The 25,996-nt window shown below is 40.6% G+C and overlaps 1 protein-coding gene across 1 annotated transcript in view; it reads right to left on the bottom strand.

The window, feature by feature from the left end:
- Positions 1–9,426: 9,426 nt before the first annotated feature.
- The window catches only part of LOC308137749 (capping protein, Arp2/3 and myosin-I linker protein 3-like), a gene marked incomplete at its 5' end in the record, with an annotated part of 33,419 nt that continues 16,849 nt past the window's right edge, over positions 9,427–25,996 (bottom strand). The window contains 17 exons of the mRNA XM_080506558.1: positions 9,427–9,673; positions 9,924–10,031; positions 10,176–10,247; positions 11,103–11,229; positions 11,334–11,440; positions 11,567–12,329; positions 12,425–12,623; positions 13,148–13,321; positions 18,031–18,110; positions 18,412–18,599; positions 18,977–19,043; positions 24,209–24,328; positions 24,426–24,513; positions 24,628–24,803; positions 24,881–24,994; positions 25,113–25,232; positions 25,319–25,417. Of these exons, the coding sequence (XP_080362684.1) occupies positions 9,633–9,673; positions 9,924–10,031; positions 10,176–10,247; positions 11,103–11,229; positions 11,334–11,440; positions 11,567–12,329; positions 12,425–12,623; positions 13,148–13,321; positions 18,031–18,110; positions 18,412–18,599; positions 18,977–19,043; positions 24,209–24,328; positions 24,426–24,513; positions 24,628–24,803; positions 24,881–24,994; positions 25,113–25,232; positions 25,319–25,417 (2,643 nt within the window). The 3' untranslated portion in view covers positions 9,427–9,632. The remainder of the gene's footprint in view (positions 9,674–9,923; positions 10,032–10,175; positions 10,248–11,102; positions 11,230–11,333; positions 11,441–11,566; positions 12,330–12,424; positions 12,624–13,147; positions 13,322–18,030; positions 18,111–18,411; positions 18,600–18,976; positions 19,044–24,208; positions 24,329–24,425; positions 24,514–24,627; positions 24,804–24,880; positions 24,995–25,112; positions 25,233–25,318; positions 25,418–25,996) is intronic.

Raw genomic sequence — 25,996 nt, 5'->3', positions numbered from 1 at the left:
CTGATAATTGCGTGCAATAAGCAGACATAAGTCACTACACAATGGCTAAAACAAAGTTGCTGTTTTTTGTTTGTTTGTTTTTTTTTAAATGGTGGCTCAAACAAATGAAGGTGTGTTATGTTTAAGTGGCTTCACAACTGCACTTTGACGACTATCTGATTCCTTAAATCCGGTCATGCTAAGCAAGCTGCAGGCTAGAATGTATAAAACCTATTTGTTTTGTCTGTGTTAGAATTTTACACTCAGGTATCACAAAACTTAAAATTTTTTAAGGTATGACGACTTTACTACATTTAACTAATTGATTACTGAGTGTAGCTTCGTTCAGATAAACTGAACATTTATATTTTTCATTTGATTATAGATTTATTGGACTTGTAAAACTTAAATTATTGAATGTATGAGCTTTGAGAATTTAATGAATATATTAATATATTAAAAAAAGAGGGACTCTGGGTGTCAAAGAAAAGTTTTATTGCAAAGTTTTTATGCAAGAAAGAAAATAATAAAAACAGTCCAATACAAAGTCCTCCTCATCACCACAGTGAGCGTATTAAGGCATGAAAACAACAACAACTTAAGTTATTTAAATATAATATTTTGGGGTTTTGTGTGTATTTTAAAAGGTTTTTAAGGGATGAGATAACTTTAAATGAGAGCTTAAAGATTTTCAGAGATAACATGTTCGTAAAATTTTCATCGACTGAATTGGCAAAAGTTAAAGTTTTTTCAACAAATGAGCAGATTGGTTGGAGGAGTTTCAAATCTTTGTTACATGAGGGAGTAGACACTCTTCAATGATTTGTGATGCAGGTGGAGTCCAGCTGTTTCTTTTTTTATTATCTGGTTATAGGTACAGAAATGTAAAAAAATTCAAAACAAAACCAAAGAAACTTTGACTTATTGTCAAGACAACCAAAGTGGTGCTAACTTCTGCGTTGGCTTTCTCATATGTGACATTCTTGCTATTCCAGAAAATAAAATTACAAGTATTTAACATACCCGCTTTTAGTCTTTTAAAAGTTGATTCACTCTCAAAAGAAACCTCAGGGGAGTGAATGCCCATGGACTTGTAGTATTAAAGGCAAATTAGAAATGATGCCTTGAACAGACCCTTTAAGCTTGAGCATCTCCCATGATTGTCCCAAAACCCCTTGTATGGGAAGCTGACCCCTCTGTCACCCTATTGACCAGGTTTCATATCCTTCAGTGTTTATCCTCTGAGAAGCTCTAAAGGCCAAGTGGGGTCAGGAGCCACAAGCTCCCGGTTTGGGAGAAACTCCACTTGAGGCCCAATTAAAGACATGGTGAGTGTCTACCGGACCGAATGAGGCCAATGTTGGCAATAACGTCCCAGAAAGAAGAAGATGCGAAGCAGAGAGTGCAGACAGACCGGACAGAGGTCAATGAGAGAGTGACAGAGCCGGTGACGGGCCGGGGCTGCTCGGACAGATGGTGTGAGTTGGAGGCCTGTAGGGTCCCACTAACTCGGTCTTATCCCACAGATACATGTCCTAATCCCACCTAACTCTGCAACAAGCAGCAGGCTTACACATCTCACCTCGTAAGAGGCCCATTCGTTCCCTCCTCCTCCTCCTCCTCCCCCTCCCACCACCGTCTTCTTCACTCTTCTCACACACACACGCACACACACACACACACACCCACACACACACACACACACACACACACACACACACACACACACACACACACACACACTGATTTGTCAAGATATGTGACAGGTGCTCAAAACTATGCCTTTAGGCCAAGAAGAGGATTTCAGGAGTTTGTTTAATTCATTTTAATGCGACAATAATTAATTGGGCAGAATTATTTCAATCATGAAAATGTAAATGTTTCGAGAATTAGGAATAATTTTGATAGTGCAGGTTCATACTTTTCAAAACATGTCGAAAAACAAATGTTTTCTTTTGTTCATTGTGTTTTTTTGGTCCGCTCCACCGACTATTTCAGTGAACCAAACATGAAATCAATAATACATTTCTGTTTGAAAACCCAGTTACAAAGACGGTTTATACTTGTATATTATGGAAGTAATTTGCTTTCAAAGCAGATGTGTTCACTTTTAAGAATATTAACTGGAATACCTACTGTGATATCGCTGGTTCCGATATAAATTTCTTGTATTTGTATACATGAAATAAAAATATATTAAAAAAAAAACCACAGTGTTTAATAGTCAACATTTTCTCGTGATGTCGATACTGTTTGACCAGTAAAGTATTGTAACGTGTCAGATTATATGTTTTCATGGATGGAACATCTACAATAACTGTTTCCAATACATGTGGTGTTTATGTTGCACTCAACTAATTATGTTTATCCATCTATTTCTTGCATATGAACTTTTAATTAATTTTTCAAAGTATTTTTCTACCCCACTGACCCATGATGTGAACTGACATCTGTTACAAGGCTAACAGAAGCTTTGAAAAGAGAGTTTTATATGCTCTTTGGCAAATTGTGTTAAAGCTGTTGCATTATAATGTACCTCATTCCTTAGGTGGATTAATTGAGAGATGTTTGTCTGTTGGTGGCAACTTCAGCGAATTAGTTCACCAGAGTCATGGTTGTACAGACCAGCAGCTGATATTTTTGTCATTCTCATACGGGTCGTCTCTCAATTGGAAGGTTGCAGGTTTGAATCCCTATCTATACACATGCCAAAGTGTCATTGAGCAAGATAGTGAACCTGACATTGCTCCAAATGGATGGATTGAGTGCCTTGCGTGGCAGCCAGCCACCTACATTGGTGTGTGAATGTGACTGATGATGTAAAGTGATCTGGGGACTGTTCAATAGCTGGAAAAGTGCTTTATAAGCTTAATGAAAATAATATAAATATTGCTTTATTTTTGATAATGCAGAATTTATATTAGAAACCCCAAATATATAAAAAAATAAATATCTTCAAAAAAATCTCTATTTGATATTGGCTTTGTTTTGAAAAGAAAAAAAAGAAAAAGAAACAAATTTGGATCTGGGTTTTGAAGAAACTGTTGAAAATGTTTTTTGCAGTCCCTCTGAGAACTGTGTGATGCCCTTTTGTTTCACTTGAAGCATCACTGTAGAAGCTGCTGGATGCCTGGCGGCTGTGTGATTTCTTTCCCTTCCAACTGAATGCTAACACGGTTTAATCAAAAAAACAAATGTGGCATGCTGTGAAGCATTCATTATAATCAATTACATTCAAACCCACACTGCTTCATTCTCTTTTGCAAAACCCAGTTTGGTAAAATATTCTATCGTCATTCCTCCTCCAGCAAGATTGTTTATCAACTTCCTTCCCCCGGCAGCTTTAATCTCAGTGGTTTTTGTAACAGGCTTCTAATCCATCACTTCAACTGTTAAGCTTTAAATTGGCTGTTTAAGTCTGACTTTGAGCTTGTGTACCTCCAAGATTACACATTTCATACCTCCTAAGCTATTTACTGTCTTTTATTGATTTTTAAGCCAGACCATCTTAGTCATGACTATTTTGTTTGTGTCTACTAGTGTGTGTGTGTGTGTGTGTTTACTCATGTTGTCCACACGTGGGGTCTCATTGTGAGTGGACTTATCAGGCTAGTCATGGGATTAACGCTGATTCTCCCCCTGAAACTAGTGTCAGATTAACAGATACCCGTGCTTCGATAAACCGTCTGTAATGTAACACATAATCTGTCAGTACCGCAGCTATTACTTCACCCACCCATCCTCAATCATCAATCTCCCCATCAGATCAATAGAAACACTTACGTATGATGATCATATGTTTTTATTGATACGAAAGTGGATCACTTGGATTTTTGCAGGTGTTTATCCGCAAAATGTCCAGGTTGAGTTCATTTAGCGGACTGACAAAGTAAAGATGCTGCAATTGGTTCTTTTGTGTCACGTGAACAAAATTCTTCTTAAATTCTTACGCTGCTTTTGCACTTACTTCTTCTGTGGGTCACTTATGTACAACAAATAGTGGCAAATACGTTGCCTGGAATACTCAATCGAGACTAAATCTAGACAGATGGCCTAAAAGTGACCCACGCACCACCTCACAACAACACCGAACCTACAAACAAACATAACGTATTAGACGACTTTAATCTCAAAAAAACAACACACAGATGAACAGAGGTGGAAATCGGGGGAGGCAGCAGACAGCGACGGCGGTGGTTTGGGTGGGAAGGGGGGGAGGTGGAAGAGGAGGAGGAGGAGGAGGAGGAGGGAGGAGGAAGAGAGGGATGAATGGATTAAGGTGGTCGATACTTTGGCTCCCCTCCCAGACTGAGAGATGACACTAAATCTGTTAATTCATTCCCCCTCGCTGCCCCCCCCTCTCTTCCTCGCACACGTAGCCGCTCTGATTCCTCTCTCCCCTCTATCACCCTCTGGAAGGATTAGGATATTTTTACTGTCATTCTTAACACCACAAACACTTTGCAGATCCTGGAGTTCAAGTTAAGCATCAGTCCAATTGAAGCTCCCGATTTGACAACAAAGTGTTAATATAGTATTTATGAAGTTTATTCATTGACAAGTAGACATATGATTTGTCACAATTCGTATAAATAAAATAGTCACGTGTATTAACTATTGTCCGAATGAGTATTCCGGTAAATCAAAAAAGTACACCTATACATCAAGTATTACTATAAAAACCACAAATAAAATAAAAATAGTACATCTATCCATTCCTCTGTGCCTGATTCATTCCAGATCAGGCAGCTGAGGCCTCTGTCCCTGCATGATGGAGGGCCAGGACCTGAAAAAGTCAATCAGAGGGCCAAAACATGGAGTCACACAGTCATTAATGCACAGATCTACAGCTACTGTACAGACGATGTTGATGACAGATAAATGGATAAACATGTCATTAGATTGGTGGGAGAAAGCTGGCGTACCCAGGTGGCCACAAAGAGGACACGTAAATGTCACCTAAAAATAATTCAATATTCAAAAATGTCTTTTACAGCATGAAGCGAATACCTTACTATATTTATTCATTCATTTTTAAAGTTCAGGAGGGCCATGTTTCCTTCTAGCTTTAATTACATAATAGAATTGTCTAATCCTGATTAGCAGTAGCTGTGCAGGTTGTGTACATGCGTATTAGCGTCCACAGACCCGGGACTGACGCCGTTTGAGCCGCTCCAGCTCACAAACAAGGTTGCCGGGCCATAAGGTGACTTCAAAGGCAGCGGCCCCTGTTCCCCATTAGGAGGACAGTTCCCATGACAACCGAGTCGAACAGCTCACATATGACCTTTTGTAGACATGCTTGTAATTACATTAAATAACACTGCATCTTATCATTGTCTGCTTTCATGAGTCACTTCCTGCCCAAAGTGCCTTCCGACAGCGTGGAGGATGACTTTGAATCGCCTCGCTCCTCCGGCTGATTCAACAATGTCAGGATACATACTGTATGTAGGAGTTAAGGAATTTCAAGTTCTATTGTACCCTTTTGAAGACGAATACTGAATACGCCAGGCTTTTCGTCATAATCTCAATCCCTCCTCAACCCGGAAGAAAGCACGTGGTATTTGGATTTCCAGGGGAGTGCAAGGCCGATCGTGTACATTTCTTTGGACCGCCTGCATCTTTTTTATTTTCGCACATCTTTTTCCTCTACCCACACATGTTCTCGCTCTGGCTCCTCTCTTCCCTCGGCCTTTATGTGATCATGTTGCTTGGTAACAAGGCGAAGAATGATGAGAGGAGTAGGATGTGTTCGGGTGCCTCTTGCATGATGTGATGTGTCTTCGTATCAGCTGTGAAGAATACTGTGCTGTACAGCCACGATAACGACCGGGCAATGTGTTGACAGACCCCGTGAAACGCTGTCCGAGTGGTGATTCACATATATATTTATATATATATATATTTTTTTTTTTTTAATGTTTAAAACACTTCAAAGTAGAGAGGGGAGTGATCCAGGTTTGATTGACATGGTTTAACAACCATCCTGAAGTGTGTGCTACACACTTGTGCCAGTTGGACCTGTTATTTTCTCAGTGGCGCTGCGGATGGTGAAGAGAGACTCACAAACTTCAGATTAATTTCTATTGGTGGCGAGTCGGTGAACATCCCTGAGTGCAGGATGACTCATCGGACATTTGACTCCAATTTGAGAAGCAGGAAAGGCGTTTTCAGTGGGAACAACACAAAAAATTCTGACAATTAATTGGCGAGGATAAACGTAACAATTAGCTCATAGACACAAGATAAAAACCAGGGAAATGTGTTTTACATGCATGGGGTCTTTAAGGAGCCAGCAATGGAGGAGTAATTCTCTTGTGGGTACTTTTTTAACTGAAGATGATGCAGATATTAACCCTAAGTCCCTCACGGTGACATCTTTATGTTTTATGCCTCAACTCTCGATCTCTGATTGTGCAGCTGTCCTCTTCAGAGATCCTCTGCAGTGGAAACATTAATATTGGGGATTATTATTATTATTACTGTCTAGATTCCACATCAGAGTCAAGGTAGAGTGGGTGTAAAAGTTCAAGCCAACAGCAGGGTGATATTTCACTGCACTGTTATGAAGTCACTGTTGCATGGGCTGCCAATGCACTGCCTGTAATCTCCCCATAAATCAGCATTTGAGATGTTACACTGCTCCAGGAGAGACCTGCTCGTCGCTCAGCCAGAGCAGAGTGACGGGGTTAGGAGTGAGTCGATGCAGGAAAGACATTTAAAATCAGCTTTTATCTGATGAACGATGCTGTCTTATTAACATAATTATCTTCACGACGTGATTACCTTGATCCATTTACCTTCATGCATTTAGGGCTTCCAAGCGGAGCATAAACATCTGGGGGAGAAAGTGAGAGCTCGAGTGGAAATGCAAATGGAAATTGTGCTAAGATATACATGTGTAACATTTAATGAACAGAACAATTAGTCTGAGTAAACTGAAATTCCTCTTTTGCATTTCCCTAGAGGGAGTTTGCTCATTAAAAAATCACTGATTCAGTAGAAGAAGACGAGGAAAAAAAACAGCCTCCTTATCTCTATTGCAGCAAACTGCAAAACAATAAAAGATCTTCTCACTCTGAGGCGGTATTCAAACTCGCATAAGGCTCATTACAGCATCTTTTTTTTTGGGGGGGTGGTAAAAAAAAAAAGGTCACATTACTGTTGCTAATGACAACCTCCACGACTGCCTCGTGTGTGTGTGTGTGTGTGTGTGTGTGTGTGTGTGTGTGTGTGTGTGTGTGTGTGTGTGTGTGTGTGTGTGTGTGTGTGTGTGTGTGTGTGTGTGTGTGTGTGTGTGTGTACTGAAGCCCAGTGGTTGCCTCATTTACAGGGATCAGTCGCCCCCTGCTGTTTCACATTCTTCGACTGTGGATATATACGTGTAGGTGTGTGTACGTGTACGTGTGTGGTTGCCATGCCAACCATAGGGCCATATCTGAAACCAGGAGGTAAATTCCGCCTCCACCTGTGATCAGGGAAGTCCGAGCAGGCAGGCAGGATGACCAGGGCGTTGCCTTCGATAATTTTATTTAATTTCACTAACAATGAGTGATCATTTTCAAGTATTTCCATTTGAAACGTTCATCATTTTGTCAAACTGTCGTAACATATTTCTGAACACTTGGGGGCAGCAGAGATAAAGTGAAATGGACATTCATACCTTTGGACTTATCAGCACCAGCATGTTCTAAAATAATAAAGATTGCTGGGAGATAGATCCAAAATACCAAATACATAAAACGGTGAGTTTTATGTTATTATCAGTGGACTGATCACTGCTTCTAGAGTTATTTATAGACAGTGGAAAACTACTTCACATCTTAACATAAAATAATGGACAAGTATGATGGAGTCTTAAAGGAAATACAGAAGAGGGCGCCTCTCTATCTCATATTGTGCTTTTTGGTTTGTTATTTTGCCATGTCTCATAAATACTAGGAGACTGAGGTGTTAGTTTGTCTGAACAGTGTACCATTAACCTTGTTGCTATTGTCTTTATTATTTGTGTATGTTTGTTTCGTTTTGTTTCTGTTATTGTAATGACAAAATTCAAGAAAAACATTTTTATGGAAAAAAAAATAAAGTCAGTGTACTACTCACTGAACATATCAATTAAATACTTTTTTGTGACACACACACACACACACACACACACACACACACACACACACACACACACACACGTTATATAATGTCTGCTCTGATATATAAAGACTTATTGGATTTTGTTGTATATTCTATTGATCCCTCGTGGGGAAATGATTTCTGCACATTCTGTTTCGAGCAGCTGATTGGGGTCAAGGGTCTTGCTCAGGGTGGTGGTGGCTCAGTGGTGGCCCATCCGCTGCGGGATTTGAACCAGTAATTGTCACAAATCCGCTTCTCTAACCTCTGAATTGTCACCTACAGTATTTCATATCGCTTCCATAAGCACTAAGTGAGTGCAGAGTTAATGAGTCTAAACAGGAACTTAGTGAAATAGTAACACAACTGCTCTTCTGTCATCACAGTAGGCTCAGCTCATGCTAAAGTGAACGGGTCAGGGAAAGACAGCAGATCTTCAGCTCAACAGCTATTTTCATGAATGACAGAAGTGACGAGTCAAAAGCAAACAATACCTTCAGTAATTCTGAATGCAATTATTTTCAAAAAAGTAATCAGTTGGTAAGGTTTTAGTAACTAAACCAAGTAACACGACTTTATGATGCTTTTATTACAACACTGCTCAGCACACCAGCTCTGTAAAACTTCTAGCAAAGACTGTGTGACTTCAAAGTTGTTTTAAGATGCTTCTGATGTAAGATGTTGAAGGCAGTTTCAGCTCTATCTCTATTCTCCAGTCCAGCTACTTCTCAAACGACTAGCAGTTTGATAAGCTCATCATTGTGAGGGTAGAATGCTGGCCACTTTCCTTGTACAACACATCTATACCAAACAAGTAAACAGTAAACATATCCCCACAAATTAAAAAAAATCACAGTATGTTGCTCAATGTGGTAAGACTTTGATGTGCAAGTAGGAAATGTGTCCGGGTTAATAAAAAAATATAACAGCCACCATAAGTTTTTCACTTGTGTTTTATTCATACAGTGAGGGTGCTCATACATAATATTTACTTTGTTCTATAAAATATATTACCTTTCAGTTTCTGAAAGCAAAACTAGTTATAAATCATCAAGTTTTATTTGATACGAAGCAACTTATTTTCAAGTGTCAACCAAGGCAATCAACTGTATCAGCAGTCAGAAATGCATTGCAGATTTTAAGAAATCACATTCTAATAAAGACGTTTTTTTTTTTTTTAAATCATCTGTTCTAGTGAAGCCACAACGCTCACACAATCTGCCTGCCATCCACCAACACACAACAATGATCGTTTGGGTTTTCTAAAAGTAGCAAATACTGTTAAAATACCGTAGCCACAAAAGGAGTTGAGCAGGTGTAAGGAAAGCAAAGACAAGGAAGTCAATTCAGGCAAAAAGGAATAAAAGGGATGACAAGATTGTTTCCAACAGAAGCAAGAGAACGATGCTTTGTGATGTCTGTCATGTAGCGCCGCTTGAAGTTTATCCCTCCCCTTTTGCGCTCTTCGTCTCCTCCCTGGTTGTCATGACAATGGTGGCAGGACAGGTGTAATTTCCTGGACATCACAACAGCTCGCTGTTGCCAGGTGCCGAGTTGAAGCTGTCTGCAAGGTGGAACAGGGACGTGAGCAAAAAATATTTAAATGGGAAAGTTGCTATAATTTCATATTTATCATAGCACACTGACCCACACTTTGTAAATGCTGTCTCTCACACACACACACACACACACACACACACACACACACACACACACACACACACACACACACACACACACACACACACACACACACACACACACACACACACACACACACACACACACACACAAATAAAAACATAGACATGTACCAGACACGTCCAGAGACTTATTTCTGTTTTGGGGTAGTCTAGGTTTTTTCACAGGGGGTTTGCGATTTGGGGGCTTCTCAACGTTATTTGGGCTTTCCCTGTCAGTGCCTGAGTTCAGTGAGAACAGGAAACATAAATTCACAGTTAGATACAGACGCATTACAAACAGATCAACAAAACACACAGTCCATTCACAAATGTTTAGAGTGAAGCAGCCTGTTTGAGTGAATATCAAACAGTAAAAAACTGTACCTGCATCACAGGACATTGCTTTTCTGTTCCTTTGTGGCTTCACTGGCGCTTGAAGTCTCAGTCCTTCTTCACCTGAACAATTATGAAAGATGAAGTAGAAAAAAGATCTGACACAAGTCGGCTTTCTTAATGTAGGGTTGCAGGTATCTGAATGAAGCTTGTCTAGCTTTTAGTTGAAAAAGGCATGGCGCATTCTGGCCAGGCCAGCGTCCATCACAGGGTTAACACAGAGATCCCTACAATCACACAAACACACAAGCCCACACACACATTCCCACTTATTGGCTATTTAGAGTCACCAATTAGCATAACAAGCAGGCCGTTGGACTGTGGGAGGCAGCGTCTTCTAGCTGTAGGGAGTGCCAACCCACCACACAAGCCTCAGTCACGTCAAATCCTCCTTTCTTTTCTCACTCTCTCATCCTTCTATGAACATTTTTGGTTTCCGTCTTCTATCTCATCCGTGAAGTACAACTGGCCCTATGTGCACATTAATTACAAATGGCAATAACGGATCCAAAGAGCGACTGAGATCAGGGTTGGATGACAAGTGCAGTGATCAGCTATATTGCTGTCCCACCGCTCCCTGTTTAATCAAGTGCACCAATAAATTTTCCTGCTTGAGGCATTAAAAGGCCTCTGGTGGCTTCTTCCGCTCTTTCCACTAATGATTATAGATTTTCTCACATCCTACTATTTGTAACAGTCAGTATACCCCAATGAAATTGCCATTTTATCCTATGATAGTACAAACACTACATTCATTCCACCATTAAAATTGATCAAATGTTGAGCAGAGGCTTCAGATTTGGTATATAAATATAACAAGTTCAAAGATACCTTCCCTTTGAGGGATTTATCACTGTGTGGACTATTCAACAGTAAAAGCTTTTGTGTTGTATTTGGTTGTGTTTGCATTGCAGGTACCTTGGCTTGCTGCTCTGTCTGGCAGCCCATGCACTGGCTTCATAGCCGGAGGTGGCACAGGAGGAGGGGGTAGGTTCCTGTCATTGGCTGATTCTTTTGGAAAAGTCACATACGAGGTGGTCTTTGGCTGCAATTAGATCAGAATACAACCGCTTTAGCCATTATGAAATGTACATTACATTCACTCATAAACAGAGCTATGTTAAGTAAGGACTGTTGTAAATGTCCAACCTTTTCGGGAATTGGAGGCGGCTGACCCTCGGAATCTCGTCTTTTGTCCTTCTCTTTTCTTTCTGTCTTTCCGGGATCCCTCTCTGCATCACCTTCCTCTTCAGTGCCTGCAGATCAAAGGAAAAGGGATTGCCATCCGGGCTTGAGGCAAAGATTGCACTAAAAAGCTCTCTGTGAGCCAAAATCGGCTTTCGTGTTGACAGCACGTTAACATGGTCGACCCATGTTAGTACCTGGTAGAGCATCCGAGCTCTCGAGTCGATGTCTGGGTCTCAGCTTGGACAGGTTGGGCTTACTGCTCTGTGGTGGTGGATCAGGTTTGGACACGCATGGAGCTGCCCGATTAGTAGATATACCGCCTCCTACTCCTCCGCTCATCTTCCACCCTTCTGTGAAACCTCCTCCTGAATCGGGACTCGTGTGTCTGTCGCCAAGCATCTCCGGTGGTTGAAACTCTGCAACTGGTACCTCTGGGCTTTTCAGAGGGTCAGTGTCCTGCTTTGGTGAAGGTGTTCTGTCCGATGGGTACGGAGGCAGTGGCCTTTGGGCCAAATAAAGCGCCTGGATCCGTCTATCTGGCTTTTTCCCCAAATGTCTGCCGTCTGTCCACTGATTGTCCACCTGCACATCCATCGACCTGTTCTCTGACCACGACCTGTCTATCTGTCTGCCGCCCATCCACTGTCTTTCAATTTTTCTGTCGATCTGACGCTGTGTGTGTCTGTCAACAGTCCACTGTCTGTCCAGGTGTCTGTCTGGATGTCTGCTCTCGGTCCAGTGCCTGTCTCCCTGTTTCTCCATTATTCTTGGCTCACCAAAAGTTCTTTCCTGCAGCCTGTCGTCGCATCGCTGTCTCTCCATGTGCTGCTCACTTTGCTTTCCCTCAATCATCCACTGCTTGTCTGCTTGCAGCACCTCTGTCGCCCTCTGTTTGTCGTCCGCCCAGTACTTGTCCGTCTCCTCTGGTTGTTCAAACACAGGATCCACCTCAGATATCTGGCACAGCACACAAAAAGAAAATCACACAGAGGCTGAGAAAGCTGGAAACTTTTAATGAGATCAATATTAATAGCGGAGCACTCGGACTGTACCTCTCTTGGAGAATAGAAGGGGTGTTTACTTCCTCCCATGCCCGGGTGAGGGATGCCCGCCACTGGTGGCGGACTCAGAACAAGGGTATTTTTCACCTGCTGACTGTTTGTTTTTCCATCTCCACCGTCGCTGGGAGATCCCGCTCTGGCAGAAGACACTGGAGGCTGGAGGAGTGTGTACACATTCTCCATCGCTGTCCTAAAAGTTGAAGAAAATGATATGTTGATAGTCTGAAATGCAAAATTGTGGATAAAATGTAACAAAGTTGGAGAACAAAGGATTTCGTAGAAGCGTTGTTTCAAGAAAAGAAAAATACATATCCTGCTACCCTAATCTGTATTTGACTTGCAGCATGTTGGTTTCTAATCACTCGGCTGACTGGTGGATCCACTCTCTGAGCCACCAGCTGTCATCAACGTCTGTGTATACATAGTGGTATCAGCCTCACTGTGCTTTGGCAGCCATCAGCCATCTCACAGTTCGGCCACAAAAATGAGGGAGATTTAAAGTGATGTTTGTCAGTATAACAGAGTATTTCTGTTGGAGTTCAATGCTACTTATTGTCCCCATAACAATGAAGAAGAGGCTATCAGCAGGAAATGTGAAGATGTAGGAAAGGACATGGATTGCCTTGAGATATTTTGTGGCGCTGTGTGCATCACATTGTTGTTGTGTACGGTGCTCAAGGCCACACCTTTTTGTGTCTTCGTGAAAGCACTCACCCTGTGGGTGCTGTAGCAACAGTATGGCATCCATCGCCGTAGACCTCTGCTTCATACTCATGCCCCTGATTCGACAGAGTCTGGTTGCGGTTTTTACGGAATCCAAAGATGGCCAGCATGTTTCTCCTCTTCTTCCTCCTCAGTGAATGTGCTTTGTGCAGAGACGACAGCTGACTGAAAGATGAAAGAACCCCATGAACCCGGCTCAGAAAAGTACATTCGTCCTGTGAGTCACCTCAGGTGGACTTCATTATAGCCATTCATGTTGATTGTTTGTCAACACCTTTACTGCTGCAATTTCAGTGTTGCTACGCTACTCTATCTCTTGGCACACAATAGCTTATCTTAAGTTCACTCTTATATTCTAAATGTATTCCGCTGTGGAAGGGAGACAGATAATTCTCATAAGCCGAGGGTGCTCTTGTTGAATCCAGCTGAATATTAATGATGACTTTCCAAACCTGTGTTTAAAAAAGCTGAAGTGATTCTCTGCATGTTTTGTCCCTAAATTCTGTGCAATTTATACCATACCATTCAATATATTGACCGTCTGTTGATAATGAAGAACTCCCAGATATTTAAAGGCTTGTATTTTGCTTTGTTTATTAATAATGTGACCATCTTCTCAACGAATCTCCCGATATTTCCTTGTGATTAGTAAAAAAAACAAGTGCCCTTGTTTTAAGTCATGATTGCTATTTGTTCAAGTTCATGTCTGGCTTCATGTTGGTGTTTATGTGTACTGTCTACACCTTCATCTCTTGTGTCTTGTTGCTGTGTCCTTCATGTGAAACACTGGAAGATTAGCCATGATTGCTTCCACTTGCCTCTCATCAAGCCCCACCTGCTGCTTATACAAGGTCCAGACATCTTGTCTGGTCTATCTGTTTAGCACTGTGTAGAGTCCTTATTCAATTTTCATTACCTGTTCTGCCTCACGTGTCACCTTCCTGAACTCTCTGTTGCTTGTTCTGTATTTAGTTTTCACGGAGGTCACAAAATGTCATTAATATTCCCTTTAATTCAAACCTCATCTGCCTTTGAGGTCTCCACCTGTGTTCTTTGACAGGGCAGACCAAATACAATATGGTCTCTCTCACCATCATATTCCTCCTGTCACTCCCATACTTCCTGCCACCCACCCGCACGTGCTCCACTGTTTCTGATTCTTGACATAGACCGCAAAGGCCTGTTGGATGTGTCTTATCTGAATGTTAACCTTCATCGTTTCCACATGTGTCTCTTCAAGCCCTGCCTTCTTGTCCATATGTAAAGGTCACAGTCTGTCCATATGTTGATCGTTCTGTTAAGCTGTGTTTATCGACATTCTCATGACCCCTTTGTTCAGTCCTAGTTTTGGTTTCTGCACCTTCTGTGTTTCTGTACTACTGTCTGAATTTTCCAAGCAGGGAATCTTTTGAAAAGAATTAAGAGGTGATTGTATTTTACAAACTAAGTCGCACCTGAGTAAAAGCCACATCAGTCAAATAATGTGAAAGAAAAAAAAAACATATACCCATCAGTGATTTTGTTCCTCCAGCTCTGGCCATCATGCTATTACTACACAATTAGCAGTCTTTGTTGTCATTTTATTTATTTATTTTTATTTATTAATTATAAAAAACATTACATAGTTACAGTTTCTATGCTTTTCACGGTCCCTCAAATCAGATACTCCAAATTGTCTTTGTTTTATTGTGTTTTGAATTTTCTCCTGCATAATTTCCAGTTTAAGTTTAGTTTTTCCTTTTTGGAAATTTTGGCAACATTTTGCTGGTGCTATCAGTGAAATACAGGAACAATGGAGGTTTTTTTTTGGTGGCACTGTGGCACCCTTCTGTTTTCATACAGTGCCATCTCACGGTCCCAGATGGTATGTCACACTATGTCTTACTTTAAAAGTCGCTTCTTAATGTGTTGCATGACCAGCATGACAAGTATGGTACGGTAACTAAATTTATTGTAAGTTTAAGCAAGATGAAATATAATGATAAACTGCAACATCATGAAGGCTTTGTATTGAAACACGTGCAGACCATTTATGAAGCCATAACCAGATTTTAAATTAAATGCTTCTGGCACAAGATGTGTTTTCTTATTATAACTTTGATCAAAACAGTCATTAATATTTATATCTTTGAATGTGAAACAATTAGAAAAATCAGCATCTAACTATAGATTAGTACATGGTGGGAGACAAAACATACAGGCTCTTTTGTCGGGACTTGACCTATTTCAGCTGTATGAGAAAAGTACTCATCCAGTCATATTGTCAGAAAACCTGCATTAAACAAAACAAACCTCTCTTTGTGTTTAGATCAAATGGGTGAGGCAAGAAACAGTTTTTGCATGTTTTTCAAAACAGGCAGCTAAAGATAAACCATTTGAAAATAAAGCCTTAGATATGATTTGTGGAAACTGAGAGAAGTCAGCAGGGTTCACACAAGAGAGGAAAAAGAATCTGTCTGAAATCTGATGTGTCTCTTTTTCACTTGAGATTGGCATATAAAGTGTTTGAATGTGGGTGTCTAATTTATAATTTAACTGAAGGATTATTAAATACGGGAAAAAAATTAAGAATTATTTCATCTAATCATGTCTTGAAAGAGAATTCAATGATCGAGACAGAAACAACTTTCTTTAAAGTAATGAAACTTTCATCACTTTCGGCATGTTTCAAAATCCGCTGAGACACAAATTCAACACATCAATACAAAAACGATGACAACGACGACTTCCTTTCATAATGGATCCACTTTTGTTTTAAGTAAATCCAAATCAGCTCAATAACACCACTGAATGTATCTCTTATGCATCTTCTATCAAGATATTCCAAAAAAACACAAGCTTTTTTTTTTTTTTAAACTGACTTCTGAAGTAAATATGTTTTCCTTCATTTCTGACAGATTTGAATCCTTCTATTGGCCGCTGGGTGTGCAGGAGGCTCCCTTTCTGCATTGTAACTAGGCATGGAGAAATGGTCAGGATGAGATGCTGAATTTTAAAACTAAGCATAAGAATGGGAAAGAAATGTGAATTTGAATACGGTAAGGTTGTTGACATTTTGAGTATTTCAAAAACGGTTGATCAACTGCGCTTTTTATTCACAACCATCTCTAGTGGTTTACAGAGCATGATCTGAATAAAAGCAAATATCCAGCTGTTGAAGCCTGGGGTCAGAGAAAGATAGCCAGACTGGTTGGAGACGATAGAAAGGCTTAAATAACCACCTGCTTACATCCACTTAAACTGCTGTTGGTGTAATGAATCTATTTGTGAAATATTTTGAGCCCCTCTGTATCGACTCAGTGTCATTTAAACACCACAGCATCACCCTTGTATTGTTGCAGACCATGTCCATCATTTAAAACCACAATGTAACATCTTCTGATGGATACTTCACCATGACGCGAAGCTCAGACCCTCTCAAACTGCTTTCTGGAACATGACAGTAAGTCCAATACACAATATTCTCCACAGTCACCAGATCTCGATCCAATAGTAATGCTGTGATTTGGTGGAAGAGGACATTCATATCATGGATGTGCAGCTGATTAATCTTCATTAACTGTGTGATACTATCATGTCAGTATGGAAAAAAATCTCTGACAATTTATGAATTCATGCCATCAAGAATGAAAACAGTGCTGAAGGCAAAATGGGTCCAACCTGGGACGAGCAAATTTTTACTAATGAAGTGGCCGGTGAGCGTATGTAAATATAATTTACCATTAAATGGCGCCTTCCTCTCTCACCTTCTACTGTACTCTCTTCAGCTGAGACACAACACATGTCACACACGCTTGCAGATATTTTGGAGTCAATAATTATCTTTATATAATCTAACAAGCTAGATTACAGGAGTTGACCCATAGAAGGATAGGAATAAAAACTCAACACACACAAAAAAACATGTCTTACACCCAGCAAATTCAATCTGAGATCCACATTGCTGCAAGACAATGTTAACAATCACTGCATCAATTTCATCAATGAACAATACGATTGTATTCACTTATGCTTGGTTATAAACATGTATCAGCAGATTAGCTTTCCTGAAAAAAAAAATTTTCTATGGTATTTCCACTGAGTGATTCACTTTTCATGTATGTCAGAGTATCTGTTTTCTCCATTGAAGGCACAATTTTCACTATTTATACATTCTTTTCATTTTACCTCTTTTGTTATGTTTATTTCTCGACAACAACAGTTCCTCCTGTTTGTTTATATTCTGAAATAGAAGATATCATATCAACAGAAATGGTAAATTCTTTCTGTAGTCATCCCCACTAAGGGGCTGTAATTCCCCGTATTTCTACACTACACTGCCGGCTGAAAAAAAAAAAGAAAAGAAGGGAGACGCACAAAACACATTTTGGAAGGATTTTCCCTCATTGATTCCACTATAGAGCATTATTATGTGAATTACAGGTACCTAGTTTACTGTGTCTTGTTGCTTTTAAAAACAGTCTGGCTTGACAGTGTCGACTGCAAAGTGAGCATTCTATTTGAAAACTGTCTTTTAGGAAAAATAAGCCCAAAGACAAACAGCTAAGTAAATATGTTTTCCTGAGTTTTCTATTGAGCAGTAAACACCATTGGATATAGGTATTTTCTTTGAAGCAACAGTATTAATAGCCAACAATAGCTTAAAGGTGAAGTCACATTCATCTAGTAACTTTATTTTCAAAGGAAAATTATGACTGCTGGGAAAGCAGCAGCGGTATTAAACAACCAGCAGTTTGCTTTGGGAAATATTGCACCAACTTTGAGCAAATGTGAGCTCCAACTTCATCATGTAAAATCCAGAGGATGTTCTGTGAAGAGAGGCTTGTGGCAGATATGGTTTTAAGTGAGGTCGAAAACATAAAAGCAGCCCTTACCTATCTGGGAGCACTCGTTTTGTGTAGAAATCCGGCAGTCCGTCATCCAGAGGGCTTATTCCTCCGTTTTCACTGCAGTGCTGAGCACACGCAAACGTAAGTACACACTCCAACTCCTCGTTCAGAGGTCAGTTTAGTGAGTCTGATCGTGTTATGCATGCATTAAAACAAACGTATCCTGCAAGAACTGAGACAGATAATCCAATTCCAGCCATATTTTCTTTTATGGATTGCTTTCGAGTCAGACAGCAGCCATTGCCAGCAGGCACAAACATCAGAAAATTAGAGAATTATAGTGACATTGAGCGATTTGAGTAAAAGTGCCGTACTCCACAATGCTGCATGTAATTGAAGACTCTTGCACATTTTAATATGTCTTACTGTCTCTGCAGGGACGTGCCCTCCCTTGTGCCTCCGCGGAGGTCTGGGCCGAACTCGCGTCACATGATGGAGAGGCAGGCCCTGCGTAGGCAGCTCCGACAGGCCCTCCCACGATGCAGAGCGGGATAGTGGCGATGAATATGACGGCACGGAGGGAGGTGGAGAGGAGCTGGAGTCGTCACACAGGCCTGAGAGGTTTTAGAGAGATTATAGAGGAAGTCAGGAGTTGTCGGGACTGTCAAGGAGACACAGCGGGGGGAATTAGGTGGGGACATCTTCGTTGCTTCAAAGTTGTCAATTTAAGAGAGTCTGTGGCAATTCTGAAATCTACTGAACCAGACTTTACTCTGATGGGATTAAAACCAGCCAGAGAGAAAGAGAGCGCGAGGGAGAGAGAGAGAGAGAGAGAGAGAGAGAGAGAGAGAGAGAGAGAGAGAGAGAGAGAGAGAGAGAGAGAGAGAGAGAGAGAGAGAGGAAAAAAACCCCAAACAAAAAACAAACTAATGGAGCTCTGGGAGAGACAAGACAGGGTCAGAAGTCGCGAATGATGTACAGAAGTACTCACTCAGCCTGGTAGAAACAGGTCGTATTCTTCTTGTTCTGGAGCTGCGCTTCTTAATGGCTATTGTGTCCTGTGTGGAAATGGATTTGTCAGGTTCAGAAGAAGAGACTTTATATAACTCCTGTGGAAAGACATGAAGCCACCACAAATTATGTCAGAGCTTCTTCGGCGTGACCACGGCTTTCATGCAAATGATATCAAGTCAAATTAAAGCCCCGATTCTATTCGAGTTATCAAGCAAATTGCATCACACACATCACAAACTGAACATGTACAACTAGGCATGATAAAGTCCCAAAACCAAACCAAGAGGTTAGTGATTCAACGTGCTTAGTGCCATGTTTAAAAGTCATGACACTCTGTTTAAAAGACTACAATATATCTGCTCAATTGAGGATTTTGTCTTGTTGGTTTAAATTTGACTATCATGCAAGACGGAAGGACATTGAGGAGAGTATCTCTGGGGAAATTCCAATACAGGCACGACGAGGGGGAAAAAAGATTGATTAAACATCTGATGGAAATAGGAAATGAAAGGATCACATTCGCTCTCAAAACTTGGTTAAGGATCAATTCTAAAAGGGGTTGGATGGAAGAGATGAAGATGTTGTGATGGTGCGCCCAGGACCTTGACTTTAACCCAAATAAGTCTGATCTGAGCTTCAGGAAATGGGCTAAAAAGGGTCTCTCTTCATACTGCAACATCTTTCACAAAGGCACTGAGGAAAGAGAATGGTTTAGACAACAGTGAACCTTAGAGATTCCTCTAGGTCCGACATCACTTTAAGCAGCTTTATTTCTAAGGGACAAAAAGTATTTGAAAATCAAACACTGAAAGTTTTTGTCAAGTGCTTACAGGGAATATTCGGGGCTTTAAAATAATCTCAAGATTTTCTAAGGCACTTCAGGAGGTTAAAACAACAAGCACAAGCATTTACATAGAACAAAAATGGGTTAAGAGAAACCAGTAGCTGTATTACAGCAGAAGACTGGGAAATGTGCTATGAGTTTCAGCTGCGGATAACATGCTCAAACTCATGGAGGGCATTTGGCCGGAAAAGTTTGAGCAGATTCTTTATCACTCCTGTCCAAAGTTCTCATCACAGTGGCTCTACTAGTTGTTGGAAGAACTTTGGAGCCCTGGAAGCCAACCACTTTCACTTATTTTGGGCCTGCCCAAAAGTAATTACCTTCTGGCACATGATCCACAAAGAAATACTTGCTGTAACTGGAAAAACAAAATAGAATTTAACTGGAAAGAACTCTTTTTCGGCTTGGTACAATCCACATCCACAAATACAAAATGTCAAGTGCTTATTTGGAATACTGATTCTCGCGACGAGAAAGGCAATAAGAAGAAAATGGCTAAAACCAGATGGCCCATCTGTTAGTGAATGGCATGATATCACCTACGAAATCTTTGCAATGGAGAGAATCACTTTCTCAATCAGGCTACATAAAGCAAAATTTGACAAATATCTGAAAAGGTTGGAAAAAGTCAATTTCCCCAAAACGACCGATTTTCATTAGATATATTTATTTTTCATTGTTTTTTGTAATATATTCCACTTATATTGCTCATTTTTGTAATTGATTTATTTGCAAATTACACATTGTACAACCCTTGTTTTCTTCTTTTTCATACAGTGTAAAACACTCCATGATCTGTTGTGCATGGCCTGCATTTGTGTTATTTATTATACTATATTTTAAAAAAAGAAAAGGATCACTTCTAATGTTGATATGAAGATGAAAGCCTTGTACTTGTTGTTAAATGGCTCCAAATGAAGAAAATTAAAAATAATAAATAAATAAAAGCCATGACACTGATTTATGCATTTTAAACTCAATGGATAAGTGCATTAGATCATGTCTAAATCCATTCTCATACTTCCTACAATGTCTACAATGTATGGCATATGGTCAAACGGGGTTTGCACTTAACCTTTTAATACGCTGCAGGTATGCGGTGAAGTGAACCATCTCCCTTTCCTTTAAGAGCCAGGTGCTACAACTTGATGCTTTGCAATTAGTGGGGCAGCAGAGAAGAAGACTTTTATTCAGAGTTAATGAAGCTACTTGAGCACATCTGACAGCTGTAATGAAGCTCAGGACGGAGGGAATTCGCTTGGAACAAATGAGCTCGGACTGCTGTGACAGCTCACCTGTCAAATGTCAAGCAATATACACAATTTCCTCCGCTTGAGAGGTTAAAGACTGAACTGTTTGTGAGGAACAAGCTCTTGGGATCATGAAATGATTTCAGGAAAACAGTGTACTTTATGCAGTTTTGCCTGCCGCCTCGTAAAACCTGAGTTACTGTTTCAATACAACAACAAACTCTTGCTATTTGAACTTTTTCTTGTTCCCAGCCTCCATAGCTTGCTAGTACTGTGGTGATATGTTGGTAACTTTGCAAACCATATGTACTTTCATTTACAGTTCTCATTTAAAATACAGAAATATACAATTTTATTGCTAGAAACACAGCTAGTATATACTCCCTTATGGCTCATTTTGTTCGGTCAGTTTCATATGTGAACACCTCAGTTTGGTAGTGTTTTGAGTTTGTTTTGTTGACCTCTTTTACAGCAAAAAAAACCCAAAACATGTTTGTATTTTCTTATAATTTTTGGAAAAGAAAGACTTCTTTTTCAATAACCTTCTGTTTTCCTCTTTAGTTAATTTTTTTTGGTCCCTTACAGCTAGTGACAAACTTTCTTTGTACTGCAATATGCTGTGATTTACTTTGATGAATAAATGCAAAAAAGCAAGAAACATAGAATTAATATAAGTAAATGCCAGAAAGAACAGAAAGTGGATCTACCATTTCAAAAATTATATATACTGTAATTGTCATTTGATGAAGTGATTATTTGCTAGTGGATGCAGTGAGTAATTATATATCTAACTGCATCAAATTTGATCTATGTGTATTTTTCTTTTAGGCCAAGAGTACTTGTTATTCATCCCGACACCTACATGCTGCTTTATATAACTTAGAGAAATGGGATACTGCAGCTGATCCCACCCGCCTTTTGGGAAGGGCAGGCTACACCCTTGACATACCTGCAGTATACCACAGGGAAAACGTAGAGACAAATGACCACAGACACACACATTTTTACCTACCAGTAATTCAGAGTCACTAATTTACATTTTTGTAGTGTGGGAGGAAACTAGACTAGCTGGTGAAAACACATGCATACACACATCTCTTCGGCCAGACTCGGACTTAGATCACGTCTATTATTATTATTAGTTGTCTTTTTTTTTTTTTTTTAAATGACTTGAATGCGCTATAACCTCCACACTAGCCTACTATGCGGCTTAATACCAAATATACAAGTTTTAAAATGTAAACAGTCAATAGTGGGCTTCAATCACTCCAATAAGTGGACATTTCTAAAGGGCAAAACACAGTTAATAGACAATCAATTATATTTTTAAGTATTATGAGAGCATCTCCAGGAGGAGCAGCAGCCTTTTTAAATGTTTGACCTTTAACAGTCGTGTTGCATTCAGGAAAGCCAGCATGACGTTTCAAATGCCAAAACCCAGAGGACAAGAAAAACAAAAAAAAACAAAAAACAACATTCTGATTCCTATAAAGGTTTGTTAAAAGTCAAAAGTAAATGACATTTACTTTTCTTTGTTGTAGCAACCAGAATGAACAATATGACAAACAAGGAGGGAAAATTGACCCTCATTTGATCGGAGAAGTCACTGACGCACACATGATTTAGGATGACAAAAATATTATGCTGCAATTATGAAGCCAAGCACAAAACTCCGACAATGATTCGGGTGCCCATGTCAGACAAAACATGGAAATGGGGTCAGGCCTTGAAAAAAACTCTTCGAAGCGATTTTGAAACTCACTTCAAAAGCTCCTCGGAGACGATGCAAATGCTGGAAGAAATGGTGGCTCATTTTCTTTACTTAATACTTGCGTTGAGATATTGGCAGAGAGATAATGTTAAACCTGAGCAAAGTCCTTGTGTCAATAGAATCATCAAATATGAATATCTACTGGAACAAAAGCTGCAATGAAAGGTAGGACTGCAAATGTGAGTGAATTAAATTGTATGAAGAAGGAGTCCATGGCTGTGAGGTCCATTAAAAGAGCATTAGAACGTGCAGTACTGAATGGACTGATATTCAAAAAGTCACAAAACTGCTTAATGGATGAAAAAGAAAACAGGCTGAGACCCTACATTAATAAGATGCATCTATTCACCTATTCATCTTCTATACCCTGTTATTCAACTTGGGTTTGCAGACAGTTGATTCAGACGGGGGTACATCCTCAGAGGATCGCCAATCAATTATAGGGCAAACACCAAAAAACTGACAACTACACACAGTCAGACCTATATGCCATTTAGCATCAAGCTCAAATGAATGTCTGTGATGGACAAGTCCACACAGTAGTCTGAAGGTGATGCCATTCACACTCACTCACCTCACTTCCTTGTTTGATTTGCAGCCACACCTGAACCACATCATGTCCACTCCATACAAATTATTTGATTTATAATTCATTTATTATTCCTAGTCTTGCACTGTTTAAATGGAGTGCACACCTTTGGACATTGGGAGACTAACATTGACATATTTCTGTTGTGCGAACAGTGTTTTTCTATTTGAGTTGCCATGCTGGTGGGAGGTCTCATCTTGGAGTAGCAAAAGGCAATCAGAGACTCTTTCATGGCGACACCCATGCAATCAGCCATACCATCGCTTAGAATGGGGTTTTGATTTTATGTAGTTTCCCCATCATTAGTTTTGTGAAGTGTCATTTTTGTTCCCCCCCATTTGTGTCTTAGTTGGTTTCACCAAGCCACTATATATACTCTCTCATGGCTCATTCTGTTAGGTCAGTTCGTTATTTTGACCTCTTTAATTAAGCAAAGGAAGCTTATGTTTGTACTTTCCTATATTTTTGAGGTAAATAAAAACCTTTTTTTCATTAACCTCCTGTTTTCCCCATTGTTTAATTGCTTGGTTGCCGACAATGTCCAGGGAAGGAAGCAATAGTACCTGGAAAAACCTCACACCCATGGAAAAAAACAAAACCCCGCAATGAGAATGGAATCAAACCATGGTTTTCTTACTGCGAGGATAACAATGATAAGCTCATGAGGCCCTCAAATAAAACACAAAAGTAAGACGTCAATAGGATGGGTGTCAGACCAAGAGGAGAAAAACACACATCTTTATGTGTGCACTCACTATGCTGGTGCTGAGTTCCTCGTCTGTGATGTCCAGAGAGTCTCTGTGCCTGTTAAATCTCCAGCCTGTCCCGTCCTCACACGTCTCTTCCCAGCATTTCAGATGCGACACCTGCCGGGTCTGAGACAGACGGCGCTCGTAAAACCTTTTGACATACACTCATTCACTCAATCTGTGTCTCGGGCGCTCTCTTTCACAGCGAGTGCCTCGTTTTTACCAGGGTCTTATGGGTGGCGTAGAGCTCCTGCAGGATTTGGTCCACGATGGAGTTGGTGAGATAGGAAACAACGGACAGCTTTACTTCTCTGCAAAAGATTAAGGGGAGACAAGGCGGGAAGTGGCGTGGTAAAATTGAGAGTAAATCAATAACCTGCTCATCAAATTCAGAGTTATTGCTGCAGCTCGATTCTTTCTCTTACTCCAAGGCTCGGTGAATGTCTTGCGCTGCTCGCTCCATAAGGGCAGTGCGAATGGCAGAGCGAGGGATGGACACGCGCTCGGAGACAGACGAGAGGGAAGGACTTAATCTCTCCGCCGCGGAAGAGGATAAAGGACACAGCTCGCGACACAGAGAAACCATGGAGTCGACAATCACCTGCATGGGAAAGCCAGTCATAAGTCACTCTGCCATCTGTTGCGGGTCACAAGGCTCACGCAGGTTTTGGAATCTACCTGCAGTTCCTTGTCTGCAGCTTTGGCAAGTTCGCCGGCCAGAGAGTCCAGCCTTTGCCGCACGGGCCCGTCCACGGACAGCACATGAGCCAGCTCACACAGTGAAGGGTAGAGCTAAGAGCGCCAGCGGGACCAAGAGAGAGAGAGAGAGAGAGAGAGAGAGAGAGAGGTTCATTCAAATTCAGTGCAACGCGAATGCAAAGACTCCACTCGTGCATTTCACATCACTCACCGCACGAGAGTTCCGGGCCTCTTTTAGCACTTGTTTAGCAGCTTGAATCTCCTCCATCTCTCCGAGGCTTTTTAACAAACACACCTGCTGCTGGACACGTACGCACAGGCGCTCCATCACCTTGGAAACAGACAGGCGATGGATCGTTACGGGTGCAAACAGTCATAAAGCATACGCGGAAACGAGTGCACGGAGATGCGTCTCACCTGTTCGGCGGTGCTGGTGACCAGGCCCTGGTGCAGCCGCAGAGCCTGTCTCTGAGAGAAGCGCTGGGTTTGGTTGTTCCTTACCAAAGCACGCTGGATCTGTACAACAGAGCAGCATGAGAGCGCAATTAAGTAAACCAATATTGCAGTAAGCAGTAAAATATGTGGCAGATAAACAGAAAATATGAGGTAAGAGTGCAGGAAGCAGATTGGAACAAAGTGCGATAAGCATAGAAAAGGCTGACGTGTTGTTATTTGTCTTCCATTTCTGAGCTTCAGTTCTCAAAAGCATCTTAAGGCTAAGATGACAGTTGAAACCTTCCTAAGCTTTAGAGCTACCTTCAAAAAGCCCTTGGAAATAACCACAGAGTGCAACAGAAAGTACCTTTTACTGCTCGCAGCTTGGAGAAAAAAAAACTCAAGAACTTGCAGTTCTTTTTATGTTTTCATAGTTTATCATCGACTTCTATTTCTTTCATAACAGATGTTTAAGCTGAAGTGACAAATAGTGAAAATTAAAATGGCAAACAAACGCTTTACTTCAGCAGAATAACACACACACACACACACACACACACACACACACACACACACACACACACACACACACACACACACACACACACACACACACACACACACACACACACACACACACACACACACACACACACACAC

The sequence above is a fragment of the Blennius ocellaris genome (assembly GCF_963422515.1).
Source record: "Blennius ocellaris genome assembly, chromosome: 12".
Taxonomy (NCBI): domain Eukaryota; kingdom Metazoa; phylum Chordata; class Actinopteri; order Blenniiformes; family Blenniidae; genus Blennius; species Blennius ocellaris.
The sequence above is the reverse complement of the archived record's forward strand: the minus strand, read 5'-3'. Positions and strand labels throughout refer to the sequence as shown.